At 42.9% G+C, this 23,845-nt stretch overlaps 1 protein-coding gene across 3 annotated transcripts in view; it reads right to left on the reverse strand.

The window, feature by feature from the left end:
• Positions 1-23,845, reverse strand: part of arhgef10la (Rho guanine nucleotide exchange factor (GEF) 10-like a) — a 105,866-nt gene that overhangs the window by 19,375 nt on the left and 62,646 nt on the right. For all 3 annotated transcript variants that reach the window (XM_069149767.1, XM_069149750.1, XM_069149758.1), the window contains 3 exons: positions 22,774-22,895; positions 5,060-5,146; positions 226-440 (listed from right to left, as the gene is read on the reverse strand). In XM_069149767.1, the coding sequence (XP_069005868.1) occupies positions 226-440; positions 5,060-5,146; positions 22,774-22,895 (424 nt within the window). The remainder of the gene's footprint in view (positions 1-225; positions 441-5,059; positions 5,147-22,773; positions 22,896-23,845) is intronic.

A 23,845-nucleotide genomic window follows, 5' to 3' on the forward strand; every position in this document is an offset into this window, starting at 1 on the left:
CGGTCACTTCTGGTTCCAAACTAGCAAGATGGCGATGGCCAATATCCGAACTTGAGGCCTCAATAGGCCGTTTACAAATCAATGAGTGACGTCACCGATAGCTACCACTTAATTTGTAACTTCTTTTTTATTTAGGATAAGTTTAATTTCCTACACTGTCCTTATTCTATGTCAGACTTCCTTTCTCTTAAGTGTCTGTTGCTTTTTGTAATACAAGTCACTCACCGGCCATCATCTAATCCAACACAAATGTTGGTGCCGATCCCTGAGGAGACCTTGTGAACTCCCGCCTCCACTTCCTCAGTCGGAGAAGGCACGGACACATATTCCAGACAGCGGACAGCAGAGCCGACCTGCAGGCTCTTCACAGCCCTCGGCATGGGCCTGTTGAGGGAAAATATCTCGATTTGCCCTTGAGAACCTTCTCCTCCACCAGCCACCTGTAGGGAGAAAGAAACTTGATTGAAAAAGGTCGAGACCTCATGTTCAGATGTACCAATGGACTGAATCGTAATGCCACAGGTAATAAATATTCTGCTGAAACAGAAGAACAAGGGACAGAGAGCAGAGAGCAGAACCAGGCCAGTCTCTCTTTAGATCATGCTTGCAATGTGTGTTCCCCCGTCTTAATCAAACTGTGAGGATAACGTGTCTTCAGTTAAACATTCTCTAGCTGGCAGCAATGTAGATTTTTAAAAAAAGAGTTGGGATCAATTATCCTTTCAGACCTTGTCATTTGTAGTCCACGCTCACATTTTGGGAGAAATATCACTTAGAATTTTAAACACATTACATAATGGATTCACAATGTCATCTCTAGAACATCAAACAAGTCTTAAAACTTGTGCAATCTTTTCATCAGTGAAGAACAGAAAGGCTCTCGTAAGTTTCAGAAAGGCTTTGACTAGCTTAACAATGAGAGATTTTTTTTTTTTTTCCACCAGTTTACGAGATCAAGTGAGCGATCCATTGCGGGAGTCAGTTCGCGGTAACATGAAAATAAATATCATTTTCAATTAATCAAACCGACGTCTGATATTAACATGTCCAAGGACGCACCCAACACTTGAAACCATTCGTCTCGGCGCTAATTCAGAACGTACTCGGTTTCAGTTTCAGTTTAATTTGCAGTAGGTTTGCTTCAGTCAACAGTCGTCGACGTCTCTACCTTTTACACGAGCGAACACGTTGTGAAAAAATGTTCTATCGAAGAAAGCAAACTTAGATGTTCTCAGAAGTCCAACAATCATGCAAGCTTCCCAAGGCGACACACACAACATAGTCTGAATGTGAGCTCATACAGACGCTTGATTTCCTATGAACCACATTAACATGGGCCTTTGTGTGAGCCTGTCAATGCCAAAGCTAAAAGAAAGACGGAGGCCTTCAACCGATATCTGAAGCAGTTCCAACGAATGCGGCATTTCTCACATTCCCAAACAATTAAAGTGTTGTCGTGGGTTTTTTTTTCTGTCATTGATCAAATTCATTAGTCTTGTGTGAGGTCGAGGTGAATGTGCGGTGACGATACAGCGTCTCTCTCGGAAAAAGAAGCACAGCTGCTTGCTGCAAGACAGCAAAGATTTATTCTCCGTATGAATCACATCGTACGAATGTGACACGAGCTAAATATAGTGTTTAGCTCCTCTCCTCCACGCTCACCCTTATTTGCATGCAATCATTTGTTTGATTTGTATCAGCGTACAGAATCTGGACAGGAGCGATCCTTTGGGCTCTTGAGAGTGAGCCAGAACAAATAATGGTCTGTTGCACAGGGTGAAAAGAAGATAGGGAGGACTTATCTTGCAGCGAGGAGCCCTGTGGAAAAAACAAAAAGACATGGCTTCGAGTGACTGTGGACCCAGACCCAGAGACTCACCCGAGCTCCTCCACAATAGATCCGTTCACATGTCCATTTGTCCCCTCCCAAATCCCTCCACACACCACCGGGACCGCAATCCCTGCTACCGAAACACACTCTCCTCTCCTCTAACCCCCCCACCCCCGTTCCCCTCCCTCCCTGCCCTGATATCCAGGGAAAATACTTTGTCCTCACAAAGTCATCACTACTTATTTAAAAGAATAGATATCTGGAGTTGTGCCCTGGACAGATTTGTTGCCCAGGAGAAGCAGAATCTTCCGAAACAGTAAATGCTCTGCCAGCATTAATTAGACTGCTCAGGGTGCAGCGAGGAGGCGTGGGAGAACGGTCATGGTAGCACACTCTGCTCAGTTGTTTTCACCACATTAACAATCCAAAACCACGGGTCCCCCGATCGTTGATTCCCTCAGAAAATGGAAGCATTTTGACTCTCCCTCCTCTGACACTCGCTGTGAATAATAACTTACCGATCAGGCTTACAAAACAGGAGGCATAAAGGCAGAGTTCATGGAGACTTTATCTCAAATGAGGAGTAGGAAGTTGGTTAAAAGTGGGACGAGGAAGGTGATGGCAAACAGGGAAACACTGGGGTATCAGGCTGATTAGACACAATGTCATTACTCTGATCAAAGCACGCAGAAATCCCCATAGCCCATCTCACTTTAACGTGATTAGTGTCATCCCTTATTTGACAAGCCTGCCAGGGAGGTAGAACCAACTGGGGGCGGGAATACTCAGTCACTAATTATTCGTCCTGGATCCACAGGCCCTCGCTATTATTAAAAAAATATATATTTTTCTAGTGGATATCACTTTGTATTTTTCTGTGGTTACATGTTGTATTGTATGATCTGTAACATCCACATTGCTAGAAAAAAGGTCATATGTGCTTCGTACTCAAGGAGCTGCTTGTCTTGTTTGAATTTTTGTGAGATATTCTGACAGACCACGACTGCACTGCGAAGTGAATTCACTCCTCAGATTGTAGTTAATAATTTAATTTCTTTTAAGACCTTTATACAGAAGCACCAAACATGAAGGAGCCAAAGTCCTTGGGTCTTCCACACACTTCGCCAGGTTATGGAACAGCAAAAGCTGCATCAATGTTTTGTTAAGAATATAAAATCTTACTGCCTCACGAATGCAATTATTGTCGAGTTTAGATCAATGAACACCGAGAGCATGACATACAAAACGCACAGGTTCGCAGTTACAAAGAGCTGGCAGGCTGATGAAACACGGTGGATGCACAATCCAAAATATAGACAAGGTTAAAAAAAACAAAAAAAACAACACAAGATAGAGCCGAGACAGAGATCGAAGGCATCGGGACGATCTGGGAGGTGATTGGTGGAAAATGGCTGCAGGTTAAAGCAGAATGTGGGAAAGATCAGGTGATGCGGCAGGTGGTGGGGGGGTCGTGGGGGGTGGCTGGTCTCAAGAGGCATGAGAGTCGATCATTGGGACAAAAAAAACAAAAAAACATACTGAATGGAAGAACAGCAAAATCATGACAATTTTAATTCAACCGAGAGATACATATCAAATGATTACTAAACAGTGCTCAATCTCAGTAAACTTCAAAGATTTTCTTTCTCCAGAAACTTTCTTCTTTTCAGGTAAACTAACCTGCCGACGTTCTTCAACCAGAGCTTGGACTCATGTCGACAGGTTTTTTTTACAACTAATGAACTGTTCATACCACATTTAAACATGTAGTAATAACTCGTGATGTGTACTTGAATCTGCATAGTTTGAAATCTCACCACATTTGCCATTTTTTTCTTTCAATTCCAGGCTTTTAAAAAGAGACCATTTGACCAGCCGACGGGTTATTGACACGCACGCAGTCCACACTCCAACAGGTGTAGAAGACCCAGCATTGATACCTTACCCAGCATACTTCACAGGCTCTCGATACAGGCTACTGTAGTCAGTATTGAATGAAAATGGAAAGAAATCCACCGCAATGGTACTTCAGTTGGAGCTTGAAGGCGTTCTTGAACGCTCCTCTGTGTTCCCTCTCCGAACAAAACACCTTTAAATGCACGGGAGAGCACAGCTGGTCTAAACACAAACGCTAACGAGATCTGCGTGCGAGTCTACGCACGATCCGCCCTCGGTGGAGACTGGGTGTAACGCACCAATTGAGATTTGAGTATGAACCGCTGCTTTGCTTTAAAAGCAAAAGAACAGTATCAGCACAGATGACTGCTGTAATGACTGTTAACGGCGTTCATGAACGCATGCAGGGCGAAAGGAATGAAAACCAGCATTTTGATGGATGTGTTCTCTACCAGCTTAACACACAGCACGTGGACAAGCAACTGTGTTCTCCAAACGGTACGAGAGGACAGAGTCCAGGGCATTTAAGGCAACCGTGCAAGTGAAAGTGAGAGCAGCCTGTGCTCCTTCAAACACTGATATCGTGTGGCCCTAATTGCCAATATCACGCCACCGTATCTCCTTTTCCTCATCTGAGGTAGCATCCAGTCTTCTTCAGAAGAGCACCACAAAACCAATTAAGTCTGAGGCACTCTGTGTCTTTGAGGGCCCGCACTTGATTTAGCCACCCTTAAGGTCAAAAGAGGATTACTTCATAAATTACCCACCTTCTTGGAAAAGGTGGGGGGGGGGGCAAAAATTGAAACTTCAAGAGTAATAGCAGATTCTCTGTATAATTTTTTCTTTCTTTTTTTTTTATCTGAATCTCCCCTTCTTTTTTTTTTTTCTTTTTTTCTAGATCCAGCTTATTTCCCACAAGTCCAGGGATAGTGATGTGATAGTCTGGCGGCGCAATTTGCCCCACTCATCATCAGGCACTCTGCAGCGGTTAGCTACCACTACCCTTTACACTGAATTAATTCACAGTTTCCAGGCGGCATTTTACAAAGAAAAATGTTGCATGTCCCATTTTGTAGCCTTGAGATACATTTTATTTCCCCCTCCACCCTTTTTTTTTTTTTTTTTTTTTTTTTTTTAAATGAGAGCAGAATGCAGAGGGAACATTTAAATGGTCACGGTAATTTGTGTTAAAAGCTAAAATTGGCAGTAACTGTAAAATAAGCATTCCTCTTCTTTGGTTTTAAGTATTTGACACTGAATTGAGTGTGTGGATGCGTGTGTGTGTGTATATTGTGTGTATATGTTTTTGTGCACAGGCGACACATTACTTACCCAGAGGTAGCCTTGAGGTAAGGAGGTACTTGCGGCGGAGAAGCCCAACAGTGCACAGTGAACAGGATTGTGGAGGGCAGCTTCAAGCTTTAAGAGATCAAATGAATATTGATTACATATACAGCATGCTTCAATACTGCAACCTTTAAAAAAAAAAAAAATACAGACACAAAACATACTCGGGCTTCGACAGATTTGGTCAACTGAATCCGATTTTTTTTCGACTGAGCCTGAGCCTCTTGTCGCCCGTCCGGACCTGCAGACCAGAGACGGGTGTTGCGGTTAACGCCACGCCCCGGTCTGGGCGCCATTCCCAACCCGATGGACCTGTGACCCCGCCCACCTCTACCGATGCGATGCTCTCGTGGCGACTTGCTAGGAACTGATGGACTTGACAGCGGGGTGTTTGGAAACCGGTCCCCACCCAGCGACGGGCTGTTCAACCCCGTTTCCACCTTTCATCTGACGTGATTGGATCACAAGTGGCCACATGTGGTCTCGGACGCTTGAGGCCACATTCTCTTTGGAGTGGAAATGCGATGCGTCCTCAATCCGTCCAGGGCCACATCAAAGACCGCCTACTGTGCTAACGTCCTCTGCACAAGGAATAAAAAGATATGCAGCTCGTGTTTGTTCCGCCGTGTTTCCTTCACGTTACGGCAGGTTCATTAGTTTGGGATTTTGTCTTTTCTCCATTCAAACTTTCATGTAAAGATCTCTGTTTGATCCTCTTTTATATTTTTTTGTTAAAAGAAAAAACGGTCCTGTGTTACTGTGCCGAGCGCAGCTGAACTCTACCGCAGTACTTTTTGTGATTTAAAACACGAGCTGCTACATGAGGCTTGTTTCACCAACGCTTCTTCTGGGTTTCGTTTTTTCCTTTTAGTTCATTTCGTGTAATTTCCGACACACATTAGACCTGCAGCAACGTAGACGCGCTGGAACAATGAATCAATCTGACTTGAATCATTGGGGTTCTGACGTTAAGGTTCCTGTTCTTGTGCTTATTTATTGGTATATTTTTTTGTGACGTAGCCTACGTGTTGATTTGCATATACAGCGGTCGCTTAGGACACGTGGAGACGCATGAACTGCCAGGTGGGGACAGACGGTTCAAAGCTGGCCTCTTGTGATCCGATCTCACGTTGATGCGAGGTGGAAACAGACTCAAAGACTCCGACAAACGTGGAGTTTCCCACCGATGATTCCACTTATTGACCTTCAGGGCGCAGCCTTAGAAATACATTCAAATACATTGGCTGCTCACACGATTTTCTTTCGTTCTTACGTATTTGCATATTTTCACAGACTATCCAACAAGCCTAATTGTGGAAGCTTCCCATGAATTTATTTAATTTGTTTGAACACTCACTTACGAGCTGAAATCAAAGGAAGGATAATAAAGGCAAATGACAGACTTTCTGCGCACAATGTCCTATTAATGTCCTAATTAAGAACCTGTGGGTGTTAAATATTAGTGTGCTTTTTACTGTCAAGGGATAGATCAAAAGACCAACACCAAAAACAATGCTTGATCTTTCAGTTATTGTCGGGGGCCAACATTAAAATTCTGGTCATATTTTAGCTTTCTATACACAATTCTTCTTTCAGTGGATTTTTTTTGTTTTGTTTTTTGTTTTAATACAACTTTTCAGTTTGATTGTTTTAGTCACTGTGCTGTCTGTTCACTTCTAATCAATTTATACCTTCCATATATTGCGATTCATTTGTTCAGAAAAGTTTTAAACATTTTGTTTCAAAAACTTTAAACCACAAATTTTTTTTATTTTTTTTTTTAAATATGAGGAAACGCATTGGCACAAAAGGCGTTTCTTTTCTTTCTTATTTTAAAATGCATCAAAATTCAGTTTGTTATGGTTGAGGTAGACAATTTCTGAACCACAATCATTCTGAAACTCTCAGATGCAGAGATTTTTCACTAAAGGACTCGAGGGAACACTTTAGCTGCTGTGGGGCATTTTACCGTTAGAAGGGAAAATTGGTCAAACCTGGGAATACACAAGGGTCCAAAACAGTGAAGTGCTCCATTGAAGCAGTTCTCTGATTATTCATGATCAATAACAAAACGCTGACATCTTACCGAAAGGCAAAATAAATCAATATTCCTTCGACATATAGCAGATTTGTTTGCCTGAAGTGGAGTGATTGAGGTTGACATTTACATTATGGAGCGTGCAGCTGATGCATCAAACCCCCTCGCGTTTCTAACCAGGGAGTCCATCTGCCGGGGAATGATTACTACTTTGGTGTATGACTGCTAAGAGTGTGTTATCTGACAGACGGAACAGCTAATTGTGTTTTGTCGAGTCGACGGGGGCGAGAGCGGCGTGAGTCGGTGGGTTTGAGGAGGGGAATGAGAGTGGACAAGGCGTCTTTAACTGTCGTCCTCCATGGCGGCCAGCATCAATCACAGGAGATTTATAGCCACCCCTGGCCGAGACCCTCCTCCCTTTTTTTTGTTTTTTTTTGTTGTGTTTGTAAACACGAAGCAAAAAAAGAAAAAGGATACCGGCCAGATCTGTAGTTCTTCTCATCTGCACTGCAATGCTACTCCTCCTCTCCTGCTGTGACCGTCTCAATCTATTCAAATTCCCTCCACAGACGACGCCATGCTCTCTGTCAATCTCACTCCCACTTTCTCAGTTCTCTTTCCCGTCGTTCACGCTTTTTTACTTTATTTTTTTTTTTTTTTTTTTATATGCCGGCTCTTTTTCCCTCTCCCCTTCTGCTAACCCTCTGTCAAGTGCTGTAAAATGTTTTTTTGATAGGTAATTAAGCAGCAGCCATAATAGGTGTCCATATGGAGGACTCCCGTGGTTTAAGACAAAGAGAGTGGAGGCGAACCGGAGGCACCGGAGCCATCGGAGCGACCGGAGCACTATAGCGGACGGCGCCGGTAGTTCGGTGGTAGCTGGATTTTGTCAGTCACCTGAGACTGGCAGAGCATCGTAGGCCAATCTTCCCGGGGCCTAGATTGCTTTATGTGTGAGCGCACTGCAGAGTCAGTCTGGCAACACCAGTGGGATCTATCCGGGCTATCAGAGCAGTCCCATCACGACTTCATAAGGTATTCAAAGGCAGGGATTTGCTCTGGGATCATTCAGATAAAGAGCTGATGTGTAAATGAAGAGGCTTGTTCCTTAATGAGATATCCACCATTTGAAAAATGCAACGCCTACTCACAATGATTGTGTGCCCAAAGAGGAAATCTCATTTCAGAATATTTTGCAAGTAATTAGCTATTTGCCATTGACACCCTATTGGGCTTAGAGATGTTAAACAGCACTTTTTTTTTTCAATTATTTAAATCCATACAATCTTGCAGTAATTAGCATGAGACGCATTTTACATATTATCAATTTGGAATAAAACCCTTCGACTGTTATGTGAAGCCACGTTTTGTATGAAAATGGCTCACAGGGCTTAAATTACACGAGGATACCAAAGCCAGGATGGATTCTGCCCCCATTAAAATGCAGACAGTGACTTTGATCAATACAGTAAACCAGCGGTCCACTTATTGAACTTCTTTAAACAGCCAATGGAAAAGAGCACGAGTGAGCAAAACAACAAAGCCTGTAAGATCATTTCCACCTGTGAATGTGCAAATTATATCGACAGGTACAAAAGAAATGTGGGCCTTCAGCAGTGACCATATCGCTGGCAATCCCGATGCTAATACAGTATCAGTGAGGCCCCATTTAAAAATCAATGAGATCTAAGCTTTCTCCGAGTCTATTGTCAGTCTCGTTTATAGCACAGACAGTCTGCCGAGCCGTAGGTGTGAAGCCGAGGCTATTCCCCCGAGCGCCGGCTGGAATGAGAGAGGAAGGTGAGGCAGTAAGTCAGCCGAGGGGAGGTTTGATGGAGGACTTCGGGGAACGTGGGGAGGGGGGAAAAAAAAGGGAGGAAATGGGCAGGTGAGCTAATTAAAGCGAGATTTGTTGTTGTGATGAGAGGGCGGCCTCCCAGCTGCTGGTTACCAATGACCCAATGGTCGACAGAGAGTCCGCCCCACCCGTTAACCCAAGAGGGCGCCGGCCCATATGCTGGCTCCAGGTGGCAACGGTTAGCTCAGGAGCATCAATTGTTTTTTCTAGAGGATGAATTCAAAATATGTGTAATTACATTTCATCCCTGCAGGACAGAATGAACGGAACCATTTATTGTAATTGTCTAATTTACTGTGAACATTTTTAGCCTAGTTACACACGGCTCTCAGCTCAGTTTGTCAACAACTACAAGCAGCATATATTGGTAGTGGTCTAGTATGACAGGCGAGGGTTTTAATGATTCATGCTTTTGGCTGTCAGGCTGTCACAGTGGTGTCCCTTTGGTAAGGATGACTTCCGCAAATCCAATTAAGGTTGTTTCACTTCCCAAGGCTTCTCAGGTGCACTGGTTTTTCCTTACAACGATATTCCTCCGTAGAAGGACTGTGAAATCTGCTTTCAGATACGTAGGGGTGCTTTACCACACAAGAGATTTGGGACAACTACCAGACACCCCCCTCCCCCCCCCCCAAAAAAAAGGGTTGATGCATCATTTTCACGATAATGTTATCAATGACTTGACACGCTGCAGCCAGCGCGGCATTGTTTGGCCTCCACCATGCTTATGTAATATATTTGCTTTATTGGAAAGAGTGCTTTATTCTCAGTCGTGAAATATTGCCTTGCGTGAAACTCCTGACCACACATTTCTGGAGCGTTCAAAAGGAGGAGAATAAAAAAAAGAAAGGTGCTTGCAAATACTATACACCGCAGTGTATAGCCTACTGAAAATCAAATATTAGCTCTATATATGGCGTGTCTACAGAGAACCGGTTGCTGTATATTAGACCCAGGCAGGGGAAAGAAAATATGCCGGTGCTTTTTTTTCTAACTCCATAGTCACAGTGCCTTCCCCTCAATTCCACATACCAACAATCTTTTACACGCACTAACAAGCACTAATAGAAAACTTCCACTGTTTATTAACTGGTAATTGACTGGTGCTGGTGCTCCCTCCTCACTGCAACCCCGCCGCCTGAGGCTACATACAGGACGGCCGCAGAGCGAATCGCCAGTCAACTGGAAAATACTTACATCCTGAGCCCGGCTACAGGTAACGCACACTAAACAAGCTGCTAACATGAGGAATGTTGCAAAGTTTCTGCTCAGGTTATCAAGAAGACGAGCCGAAGAAGGCAAGAGACGTGCTGTCATCGCTAAAATATAAAAGGATGCTGAGTTTTGTTAACAATAGTAATTTGACCTTTTGTGTCATAATAGCTTTGTAGATCTGACAAGTATGTCTGCTGCAGATGATGCTCTCTAAATCCACCGTGCACTAAAACCTGCTCTGAGGCTTTTCCTTGTTGAGTAATTGATTTCTGACCTTCCACAAAAACTCCCTTTAAACTGCTAATACTCTGGATCAGTGTTGTGCATTCGGGCTGGAGACAAAAAAAAAGGACAAAGTGGGATCCTTCTTTCTTTTCTAAAGAGGTAAGAAAATAGGAAAATGAAGTAAAAAAAAACAAAACAACAACAACCTGTATTAAAAGTAGTGGAAAGTATACGATGTGCGATAACATTGTTTAATATGATATGACTTTTAATAAACAAGTGTTCATACTAGCTATATAGCTCCCATGTCTTTGTGTACTTTCACAGGTACACTTCTAACACAGAGCCAAAACACTGAATACACAAATGAAATAAATTATTTCAATCATGTTTTTTTTACAACAAACCGCCTGTGAAAATTCTCTTTCGGAACTTCCACATACTTGTATTGGTTTCGACCACAAAAATCCGATATTAGATGGGCTCTAAACTACATAGCCAAGTAAAAAGAACATTAATAGCATGGTCCGTGTATCCAGGGCTCAGCCCTGTGGGTCAAGTGTTCGCATGCTGAGTGTGAACACATGGCGCATGTAGATACAATTATTTTTCATGAATTCATTATGTTTCAGGCATTCAGGCATGTTCCAGTTTTTTCCACAATCTAATTTTGCTGGTCATCAGATGGCAAAATGGTCAAAGTATCATAAATGTTTTTATGAAGATCCTCAAAGGTTACAAAGTGCATTGACTCATTCACTCGTTCATTATTCCCCACATATGAGTCGCTCAGTACCGGATCCTAAGCTGCGACTTTACTTTGCAGAAATATTCAAAGTACCTTTCCCTTTCTTCATCAGGGTTTAACTGTTCCACTGATGATCATACTCCCAGAGACATTTCATATTTTGTCATGACTAGCAAGTTTTGAATCAATATTACGTTTTCAAAATTGTAGTAACAGCAGTTTTTGAGAAAGAATAGAGAAGAAAAAAAACACTGAAGCGGCACTCAAAGGAACCCCATACAGTTTAAGTAACACGGCACATATTCACAGTATGCCGCATAAACCTGAACATCACACAGGTTTGTGTGGACACGCACACCCCCATGACACAACAACTAAACAGCAAAATGTTGTTTGCTCATTATCTATTTTCCAATACATCATACTCTATAATGAATCTAATACAAAAGGACAACATGATCAAAGCTGAAGCTCGCTGTTCATGTTATGATTTTATGAGCTAGATGTCACCCTGTGATTTAAATTCCACTGGCATCTACAAGCAGAGATCAAAGGGCCAACCACCTGCTGTGCTTGCAGGCCTGCGTTACACTCAGAATATTCAAAGTCATTTGAAGACAATAAGATTAAACCATCTGCACGAGAGGGTTGAGTACACGGCCTGGTTTTTAACTCTTGATAGTTCTGTTTCAGGTGCTTTAGAGACTCGCAGTAAAAATCATGTGGTTATCAGCTTGTTATTAAAAACCGGCTCAGGACCTTTCCCTCAATTTAATAAGCGCTGTCTGTACAGTAACGGTTCTCTGTCTCCCCTGGCTATGCCACAGATCTTATCAGCAATAAGTGGAATGAAGTTGGAGAGTTGTTTTGCATATCGCTGCTCAGAGCCACAGCCTGACATTGGTAGGACATTACAAACTCATATTCATGACTGGACTGAGATTTTCTTCCTCGTGTCCTTCACTGCTCCTAGCTGAACGATTGCAACACGCCCAACAAATGTGATGCAAATTCGCTGTGTCGCCATGCCCCCTGTTCTCACACTCACTCACACACACACACACACACACACACACACACACACACACACACACACACACACACACACACACACACACACACACACCGCTGACTCCCGCGGCCATTGCAGTTCCAACTCTGGATGAAAGCAGTGTACTGCCCCTGCATTAATGGGTTCAAAAGAGGACTACGGGCCAGAACTTCTCTGTGTAGTCAATCACTTCCTCCATCTTCCTTTCCATTTTTGCCAAAGACAGGAAACATCCGCAGTGGGGCCCAGACTAGCTTTGGATGAGCAATCTCTGCGCACCTCAAAGACAAAAACTGACACAACTGTTTGTCGACAGGGGGTCCGGGATGAAACCCCGGGCACAAGAGTGGACAAGGCTTTTCTATAATCCTCATATCAGATGGCATGGAATGCAGAACAAAGGGAGTTCTGGTGCCAACTCCGTCCGAGCCATTTGGTGGTGTGGCGAGGATACATTTGCCAAGAAAGCTTTGCACATCAAGGAGCACCTCCCAATCTGCCCCTTCACAATCCTTGGATCCTAATTCTATGGCAGCCAGTTTGGCTTCACATGAGACAAAAAACAAATCACAAGTGTTTCACAAACACTAATCTGCTTGTTCAGGCACCACCACGTTAGGCCTATATTCTCAATTCTTTACTTGGACATTTGAAAACAAATGTATTTTCTAAAGTCTTGGATGGATCAGCCCAAGAGATTTTTTTTTTCTTCTCTCTTTTTTCATAACAGAATTGAAAAAGATTAAATTGACATCAGAGTTTCAGCATGCAGCAATTAAGCTGAGTGAACACATTTTCGAAAAAGCTTGAAAGCTGAATGGAAAGAGTTGCCCCGACTTTAAAAAAGAGAGCAGAAGGTAAATACAACCTGTCCTTTAATCCTCTAAGACTGGCCAACAACAATAAATTAAGCAGCCTTTATACTGGGAATCGTGCATGTCTTGAAAGCAAGTAGCAGGAAGACTAATTAGCGGAGCAAAGAATAAGGAGAGACGATATCATTGCAACAGAGAGGACTGGTTCGGCACAATAGGAAATCAAAGAGGGAGAGACGGCTTTCTTCCCTGTTCCTTTTGAATTGATGCAGTTTTTTTTTTTTTTTGCCTATCGTCCTCTCTGCACTGACGTATAATCACGGAGCGAGAATGTGACCAAATTAGCACATTTAGCAGATCTGCAGGATTTCCCTTCTGGGTACATAATTTGTTCCTGCATGCTATCTTGACAAGTACACAGTGTGCAAAAACCCAGGGCCAGAGGAGGGAGAACTCTACTCTGAGGCATTGCTAGAGTGTCTGTGATTCCCTGTAATTAGTATGTTAACTGTCACAGCAACAGATCAGGCCCTCTGCAAATGACCTCGCTGTCGGGGGGAGAGGGGGGGGATGGGGGGGATGGGTGTGGCAACCCCTCTTCACGGCGACACAGGCACTGCACTGCCCTCTGTTGGCAAGGAGAGTAATAAAGGGACGAAGCCACTGCTGTGTTTAAAATGACATACTTCCCTTAGTGCACTAACAAATAGTGCTCTTACATGTTCGGACGCTTACCTGTGTAGCGCAGGAATTTTGAAATGACCTCAGCTTGTGAACACATCACCCGCCAAAATATCTTCAGCTTTAATTATTTTACCCTGAAAATCAATGTGTTTTTGTGCCCTCTGTTTAACACGCTCAATAAACACAGTGATTCTTCTGTCCGGCAGCAGTAGTGCAAAAGAAACATTTTAGTGCGGTGTTCAGGAACAGCTGCAAGCTTCCTCAGACTTAATTTGAAAATCCTTTACGTCGGTGGCCCCGCCCCTTTCTCTACGTAGCCAAGATGGCGGCCGTTTAGGGTGGAAAGTGTCCATACAGTCTTAACAGCACAAAGTCTGTAACTAACATGTAAATATTTTGTAAATAATAAAAAGAAAACTGAACTTACATCCAGTAAATGCATATAAATGAACCTAAACTGTGACAGGCAGACTCAGCAGTTGCAAACCCTCCATGATCCCATCATTACAACACAAATTAAAAAATTACAAATCCTTTTCACAATCCCTGATCCAGCTGTTTAGTCAATTAATTAAAAGCGTTGGTACACAGGACGTAATAATGACATGATTAAACTAACATACGGGTGCTAACACAGCCTCTTGGGTATTTGCACTATTTATTTCAATACACCTCTATTCATTTCAATGCCTCGCGCACACACATACAAACACACAAACACACACACACACACATACACACATACACACAAGCAACTTTGCTGCCTAGTCTGGCAGCACAACCTGCGTTGCTGTGCTGTCCAATAAGTGGCAGGGAGATAAGATGGTGCTGCTGGTGAGCCTGGCAGCTGTTCAGAATACGAGTCCTCTCCAGGTCTCATGTCGTCATTAAAATCGGATCTACCATAAAAAAAATTAATTTAAAAAGTAAAAATGGAAGAATACCAAGTCGGTATCATCTGTTATAAGAATTATAATCTGAACAAATGTCCTGGAGGCTTTAAACTCTGTATCAGTATAGAGTCTCGAGTTTCTTCTTTTTTTTCCACAGATACTTGTGAAATTTATGAAAATCGCATCTCACCTCCTGTTAAAGTCGGTAACTTTGCACAAGTCAGTCAAGATGTACACCAGGAGTGCCACCCACCACATCTCTATTTCTGCCTGTGTTTTTTTTGTCTTTGCTGTTGAACAAAAGCAGGCACACAGCAGGCAGTTGCAGCTCCATTCTTGAGAATACCACCGAACCGTGACTTGAGTTTGATAAACTCCGCTGCTGATACCAAAGCTAAGCGATGGCCGAGTCCAAACGAAGACTGACCTCTGTGCACACTTGCTACATTAGCCAAGATGTTGGAAACTGTCACAACTCCCTCAGAGTTGTTCTTCGCGAATGCCAAAGTTTGACTCTTGCCCTGACCTCGGAGAGAGGTTTTTTTTTTTTTTGATCGGGAACGTTAAGCAGTCTGAGACTGCTGTGTGCTGTCACCCCGACCTCCCTTTCCCCCCTTCCTGCCACCACCACCACCCCCGTGTTACTGACAGTGACAAGTTTGGTGTGTCTGGAGTTGGGATTTTGTTGAGGCGAGCTACAGTGACCAGAAGGGCCGAGTCGTATCAGCTCCAGCGACAGGTCTGCTGTGATCCAGCCTCACACGGAGAGATTAGATTGACACTTCCTCCTACTTTCCCATAGTCTGCATGCCAAAAGCTCGACCGCCCCTTTGAGCTCACAGGATGAGCTGCAGTGGTTTTTGTGGAGAGAGCAGTGATAAGTGTCTCTCGGAGGCTCCAAAATTTAGGACTAAACAGGAGCAAGTTATTTTTTTCCTTTAAATTAAAATTGATCAGGAGATATGAAGTACTGAGATTCATTGCAAACACACCTCCAGACCAACAGAACAGTTTCACAGAACAGAAGAATGTGCTGGCATCTATGCATTTAATACAGAAGACAGTAGCTTTTTTATTTTGAACATAGATGGCACATTAGGTTTTACTCATTGACTGCAAATAAAAGTGCATGTAGCCTGAACAATGCTGAACAACGAGGCCGATGCGGAAGTGCATTAAGCTGCAATACCACCGAGTGCCACTAGAGGTCAGCTCCAAAATGCTTCCGGCTCCATAGAGCCCCCCCCAAATATCGTTACTTCTGGCTTCAAAACACTCGAAACTCGCAAGATGGCGAACTCGAGGCTTCATAACGGCAGTTTGACAAACCAACAGGCGACGTCAGTGTTGGTTGCCGCTTGGTTTTGCTTCATGCCCTGAAAAACATCAGGGTGGTGAGCATCTCCTGCAACTCTCCTCAATTCAAACCAAGCAATGCAAAAACAAAAACTCATACAGTAACTCATGTTGTGCTCATAAACCCTCATTGCTTTCCAAGTCGAAAAGTGCAAAACAAATTTTTAACAAGGCCCCTCAATTAAGAGGCTGATGTGTTGTGAATGGTAGCATGTTCGAGCATCATTTGTGGGAACGATAATGAAGCGAAAACAGGCAAACAGAGCAGAGCACACTGAAAATGAATGGTCATCATCATCATCATCATCATCATCATCATTAATTTGACCTTGATAGTCATAGAAAAATCCTGCACACTTGAAGTTGTCAAAAAAAATTGTCATACAGTGAAAAAGACAGCTGATCTGGATGAGGATCAGGTCTGAGAGAGAACGCAGCGCTCTCTTGAAACAGTCTCAAGCATTTGCGCATCCTGCTGTTTGTGTTTTTCTGTTTACCAGGAGGATATTACTGCAGAGTTAGAAGGGAAGACGGGTGGACATGTGGTTAGAAGAAGCTTTAAATCTATGCCGTGGCATCTATTCCCAACAAATCAGAGATGTGGCTGATGTCTGCTGCTCTGAAAGGGAGCAAACAAATCTTCAAGAAAAACAGAGGGAAATGCATTACATAAGGTGTCAAGTTGATGACTTTACCTTAAAAAAAATTAATACAAAAAAAAAAGTTTTGAGGGAGAAGGGGAAATAAATCATCAGAAAGACGTTGCTCAAGGAAAGGCCACCTTTTCACACCGTCCTTCTCCTTTTTAATCCATATTTCATAACATAGCGTCTCATCTGCGGTGTGCTACACACACACACACACACACACACACACACACACACAGCCTTCACATCGAACTCTTTCATTCATCTTGGCTGTAAGAGCTAAGAGTCATCATGTTCGTAAATCAGTCATTCCCCAGACAATGCAGTAAATGCAGCCGTGAGCACAGTGGGTTTGCTGCTGCCACGGATGCCACTCAACAAGCTCATTTTCTGTATTTGCAGTTACTTTCATGTGGCCGGATGAATGTGCAGTGCTGCTCTCTTATCATTCCATCAGCGGGGAAGATGGATGGCACAGAGAGTAAGAGGGACATGCACAACATGCCCCAAAAGCACCAGCCAATCCGGTAAACAAGCAGAGACCCGAGTGACCTGGTGCGGCGTGATTTGCACAGATGGCAAAGACAGGAACGACCTACAACTCCATTAATAGATTTCAAGGCTAAATAACGACCCGTTTAAAAACTAAAACTAAAACATGTGAGTTGTTAAAGAAATAGTAATGATAATATGTGTCTTCTATGTAAACTAGTGGAGCATATTAAGGGTGAGATGTGAGCAGGCTTTGCCGTTTTCTGAGCTGAGACACAGACGCTAATCCTCTCAGAAAAAGAGAAAGAAAGCTAACCCTGATGCAGCCCAAACCCTTTTCCAGTTTGTCATTCCACACTTCAAAGCATACATGATGAAATCCCCCAAGGTATTATAAGAGCTCTGGCATAGCAGCCATCCCCGGCCCTGTCCTAGCCTAATGCCTCATAAACGGAGTCTGGAAACATGTCCCTTTACTATTTTGAAAGTCTTTGTAGCGTTGGATCTTTAAGAAGCCCTTTAGAGTCGCAGAGGAAGAGGTGCTTTCCTACTGGAGGAGATATGAGGCGTTTGTGAATCATTATGTGGCCGAGGGACTCCTGTCCGCTCGCCGTGAAACCCCGCATATACAGAATGCACGCGGACGTCGATGAGAATGTTTGGATCGGGACAGGAAGGCAAGCATTGATCTTCTTCAGGGCTTTGCTGAATAAGCTATCACACAGGAATACTGAGCACCAGAAATTATGTTTCCCAGATAGAGACAGGTATTTAATCTAAGCCAGTCGCTTCCAAAAGCGCCACGTAATGCCATCGAATGCCAGTTTTTAACATCTTGCTGAGCTGTCAGATGATTGTGTTTTATAAAAACATCTACTATTGTTCCTCTGGCTTTGAACTAACATAGACTGCTTGGCAAATATTTGACTCACGCAGTCAAAAGAAGAACAGTGGATGTTTACTTATAGTTGGGGCTGACACATGAGACCCTGAACCATGTTTTAGTCACGCTGCTATAGACCCAGGTTAAAACGTTGATGTTTTTAATGTGGTTTGTGTTATTTTGTTTCCTTGCTGCGTGTTGTTTTGTCACTCTAAAGTGTTTTGAGACCATGTTAAACGTTGATTTTACACTTAAAATAAAACTTAATTGAACTAAATTGTATGTTGCACAGTACAATTTGTGTAGGTACCATAGACTGTATATAAAAGTGGAAAAGTCTTCCGGGTTTGAAAAATGGGGCCGATGCGGAAGTGCCTTAAACTGCAATACCACCGATTGGCCACTAGAGGCTGGCTCCAAAGACTCCCGTTCAACTGGTCTCATAAAATTCTCAGTCAATAAAAATTCTCCACGAGTTATCTCGGTCTTACTAGCTAAAGTCACTCCTCCTGATGCGTTTTCTGACAATCCATCTAAAAATAATCCCATAATGAATCAAAAAGCCGTGTTTTTGGGGACATGTCTGGTTGATTGACAGGTTTCCAATCAGATCGAGTCAGATCCATCACTCGCTCCCCCAGCTCACCCCAATACGGTCACTTCAGGCTCCAAACCACTCTGAATGAGCAAGAGGGCGCCGGCCAAAATCCGCACTCGAGGCTTCATTACGACCGTTCACAAACCAATGGGTGACGCCGCTGCTGGTTGCCGCTTGTAGGTACTAACTGAAAACAAAGGAAGCTTTGTGTACGTTCAATCAGGAACACCATCTTCATACCTCATTCATTCACACTTCTCTACTGCTCTTTATATCCCTGCCTCTTCTAATCTGCCGACTATGGGTGTTTTCAGGGAGCCAATCAGATTTTGTCACAATCAGCTAATTCGCTTGGTACGGGATCTTCGTCTCCTCTCTTCTTTTTCTGTCAGCTGTCATTTCAGTTTGATTTGCTGCGACCCTCCTCCCCCCAATTGACCTCCGGTCTGTATATCCGGTGCTCCGGTCGAGCTCATCAGAATCCACTCTTCATCTCACAGTATTCTCTTCATCCAATCAACGCCACCACCATTAGTACCTCGACCTGGGGGTTTACTGCCCTACCGCCTCACCCCACTTGAATATGATGACATCACAATCGGGTCGAATTGACAAAGACTCATCTTTTATATTCCTCCTCTTGTCTGCGGCAATACAATTATTTGTATTTGTTCAATCAGATTAAAGTATGCACTGATTGAAATATAATTACAATCCATGTAAAAAAAAAATAGGAGGACTCAATTAAGATTTCAATTACCAATATGTAAATATCATTCCAAGACGGAGCGACTATTTAATTTTAGGGCTGCAACAATCATCAATCATTAATCATTGGGTCAAAAGTATAAAAAAATGAATAAGGACCATGTCACCTTAGACCACGTTGTCTCATGTGTTATCTTCAAATGGCTCATTTTGTCCAACCTTAAGGGTAAAACCCAAAAATATTAAATATGCATGATACAAATAAACATATTCAAGTTTTTGTTTTTAAAAGGAAGTAGCTGAATTGTGGCACTTTTCCTTGATTTTAAGTGTTTAATCAAACATAAAAATGGTGGTTTATCTCATGAATAAATGTGTTTCAGAGCTGGTTCATTTTGGCAGAACATTAATATTAATGCACTTAGGAACAAGGCCACATAATATCCATATAAAATGCCTGTATAACATTACAGTTAAAAACTAGGTCAAATTCTGAGCTGATAATCAACGTGTTTATCTGCAATATTCAAAAGCGTCCGTCCTGTTAAAAACTAGCATCACGCATCAAAGTGCGTTCTGCTGCAGAAAACCATATTAATAGTTCCGTTTAACAGCTAGTTCGCCGGTATAGAAGTCTGGTTCAGCTCTTACCCTTTCTGCTATAGTATCTCCCATTAATCCCTTAACCCAACCACCTCACACCCTCCCTTTGGGCCAACTGCCAAACCTGCTCGCTTCATCTTTCAGAATGGCAGAGAGGGCAGCAAAACAGAGCGTGCACTGACTCTTTAAACAACAAGGACCATCAGAATGTGGTCAGTCTATTAACCAAGATAGCGCCTGATTCTCCGTGTGTGTGTGTGTGTGTGTGTGTGTGTGTGTGTGTGTGTGTGTGTGTGTGTGTGTGTGTGTGTGTGTGTGTGTGTGTGTGTGATGGAGAGAGGGAGAGAATGAAAGAGATAAATTGAGAGGAGTCAGTCCACCCCCGCTGTTCTCACTCAGCAGACTTGTGATAAGGTTTATCTCCGGCGCCTAACGAGTAGCCCTCTCCAGCTCCCACCGAGTGGACCATGGGTGCACAGAGCTGCATGCAGCCAGCAATGGATCGGGCTCCCTTACGTGACCTGTGCGTGTTGTTCATGCTACGCTGCTTTAGAACTTTATTTTTTTGTAGGAAATGGCTTCGGCCCCTTCGGCCACATCTCTTTTAATCTGGGATTTCTTTTTTTTTTTTTTCTCGCATCCTTTTCTTCATCCTTTTCTACTCACTGTAACTCAGACTGCCAAGAGAAGCTGCAAGAGCTGGAGAAAGAGCTGCAGAGCTTTGGCACAGAGACGCGTGTGTGTCCCAGAGGCAGCGGCTGAAGCGAAGATGGAGACACAGAGAGGGAGAAAGGGGGTTGCTGCTGAGTTAAGCCCCTAATCACAGTCTGCTCTGCATGAAAGACTTAAAGTCACTCCATTTAATGCTACCTTCTCTTTAGTCAAAAAAAAAAAAAAAAATGGGGGAAAAAAGTACTCCTGCCTACCTCTTCAGCTTTCTGAGACCTAGGCCAGCATTGAGATGCATAAAACTGCAAAGTAACAGCGTGCGGTCAAACAGCTATAGCGAAACATCACCATATGCACATGCATGAAGATGATCCTTGCAAACACAGCAATGTCAGCAGACATGTTTCTACCTTCTGCATTTTTGCTCATTTTTCTCAGAAATTAAAACATTAAAAACTTCCATGGTAAACCACAGTTGTGACTGACATGGCTGACATGGCTGACATGGCCTTCACTGGCGCGTTCAGGGGCTTCATTGGTTTGTGCGAGAGGAGCCGAATCCGAGCAGATCGTCAAAGAAGGCAGGGTCCCTCTGGCTCAAAACATATGAATTGACTTGCTCGGCTTCCGGCCAGGTGTAACACACTTTGGCAGAATAATTCGTAACGACGTCGAGATCATTTGGGAAATTCCATCTTTGCCACGTCAGAGCTTGCAGCTCCTGTTTCACCTCACCTTCTTCCTCTGGTTCACGTGGCGAGCAGACTAAAGGCTGGCATATAGGCCTTAATCAAATGCTGGAACATTGATTTATGCTTGGGTGTCCCACAGCCATTAAGATAATTGCATGATCACTTTATAACATCCTCCCCCGGTGGACATGGTAATTTGGTCCCCCACCCCTCCAACACCACCCAACTTGCTCAGTAGGACCCATAACCACATTATGGTTATGGAAAATGTGGTCGGAAATATCATCTTTCAGCTCTTAGCAAATTGATTTCATACCATTTCCACTGACTTCTAAAACCCTTTAAGTCTATCTCTCACCTGAGCTGACCATTTGATCTATTGAAGGCTTCTCGGTCTTAACAGCTTGTATTGATCGGATTTCCTCAGCCGGCAACCTGAAAGGATGCTCCCGTGTCACCTTGTAATTTCAATAGTCTATGTATTTTGGAGTGAGATCATCACTGAGACAGTGGATTCCTGCCTGTAATGTCAACACAAGTAGGGCTTTGATTGCATTCAATGCGACAGAAATTTGTAAAACGGCACCATGATCTCTTTTGACAAAATCTTTATTACAGCAAAGATTCTGCCTGCACCACGGACCAATGGTTACTTCAGAGGATGAGTCAGTGAAGAGTCAAATTGCTTTGTTAGACTGATCCAAAGGGAGGCGCTTTGCTTCCTGAATATAAACACTGCCAGTTTAGAGACATTGGACACATCCAAAGCCAAAATGTGCAACTGGCACCCTCAGACAGAGGCAGTGATTTCAAAGTTTGAAACGATCCAGCTGAAAATGTTGTTTGCTCCACTGTTTATTGTCAAACAATTCATCAGTTATTTTTAGTAATAGCATTAGTATTACTCTTGCACTTTCAATTAAATTATACTGAGACAATGACAACATTAAAAAAGTAGAATTCTTTCATCCAGTATGCCAAGTGCTTGGCCACACAGAGACACACTTTCATGTCATATTATTTTCTTATCTTTGGCTTATTTGCATTCAAAGTTTTTCATTTGGTTTTGCATTTCCTCCATTAACTGGGGTTATACGGTAAAGTAGTCATTCATTTCCACAACCAGGCAGTATTATTAAATATATACCATTCTTATAGCTATCCCTTTAAATGTATTTAACAATTCTGACAAGTAAATGAGCAAGATTGCTTTTTGTTAAACTTATTTCAACTTTTCTTTTGTTAGTTTCAACATTTTTTGCATATTTTAGCATTTGATTCGCTGTATAATTTTATGAGAACGGGACGGACGTACAATCAGAAGACATATTGCTTTCAGCGATGGCTATCGCTGTCTTGGAGGCATGAAAAGGATTTCAGTGGTTTTATTAACACGCAAGACATGCAAATAAAGGAATTTCTTCAAGAATATGTTCATTCTGCAGCTTAAGTCCTCTGATTTGGATCTTTGAAACTTTCGTTAAAGAATTTGTTTGTACCTCGTAATAGCGGCGCTAGATTTACCTTTCTCTCCGGTGACTTCGTAGCAAACACAGACATGTGACAGGCAAGCAGCGGATACCAAAACGGTGCTATCGTTTTTCCTTCGTCTTCTCCACACAGCCAGCCGGGGGAATTCTCCTCTCCTGAAAGAGAAAACAAGGAGATCCTTTTCTTTTCCATCTTACTGAGGTCATATCAACTTAACGTTTAGTTTACCAACTTGCATGGTGTTAGTTATTGTCAGCATGCGCCTCACCCTCACTGTTCAGCCGAGCTGCAACCTCTCTTTCAAGCTACGCCAAAGCCCGCAAAATAATCAGACATTTCAACAACCTCAGAGATGTAATATGCTGCTATTACCATGCGAATGTTATAATCAGCCGGAGGCTTATTCCCTGTTGTAGTAGGCGAGGCCAGGTACTGCCACCACAGGGCCTCAGCAGTGATTAAACTTGCACTTAATCAACAGTGAGAGTCGGGCCCAGCAGGAAAAATGCAACTCCTGGATTTGAGTTATAGTAATGGATTTACCTCGTGCACGCGTCTCTCTGTGCTCGTCACTCTGAGCCGTACAACAGGTGCACCTCTGACAAGTCGCTGGGCAAATCTGCCAAAGTACTCCCATTATGTAATTGTGTTATCATCAATTTCAATTTATAGAGGCTAAATTGTGCATGAAATTTAACAGCTTGCTGATATTTCCTTCCTGGTTGGTTTGCGTAAGTTACTTTGGCATAAGCTATATTTTACCTGAAGTTTAACCTCGTTGGCAGGAGCACAGGTGCATCACAGCCATTTGCAGTAGTTTTAAAAGTTGATTGCAGAGTTTGTTTGACAGAAGTATGGACTGTTTATCCTTTCACTGGCAATATATTACTTTATGTTCAAAGATGTGCACATTAACCTTTGAACTTTGAAAAACAAATGGAAACAACACGCCTGCACAGCCTGCAAACAAAATGATCCTCAGTAGAGTAAAATCCTTAAAAGCTTTACTAGAGCTGAATGAAAGACAAAAGATGTTTATACAAAGAAAGAAGCTACAAGAATGATCAAGGAGTGGAATAAACAGCACTTGATAAGTGTATTCTGT

Source organism: Embiotoca jacksoni, unplaced genomic scaffold (assembly GCF_022577435.1).
Source record: "Embiotoca jacksoni isolate LCO1_2020_lvr unplaced genomic scaffold, fEmbJac1.0.p SCAF_1, whole genome shotgun sequence".
NCBI classification, from domain to species: domain Eukaryota; kingdom Metazoa; phylum Chordata; class Actinopteri; family Embiotocidae; genus Embiotoca; species Embiotoca jacksoni.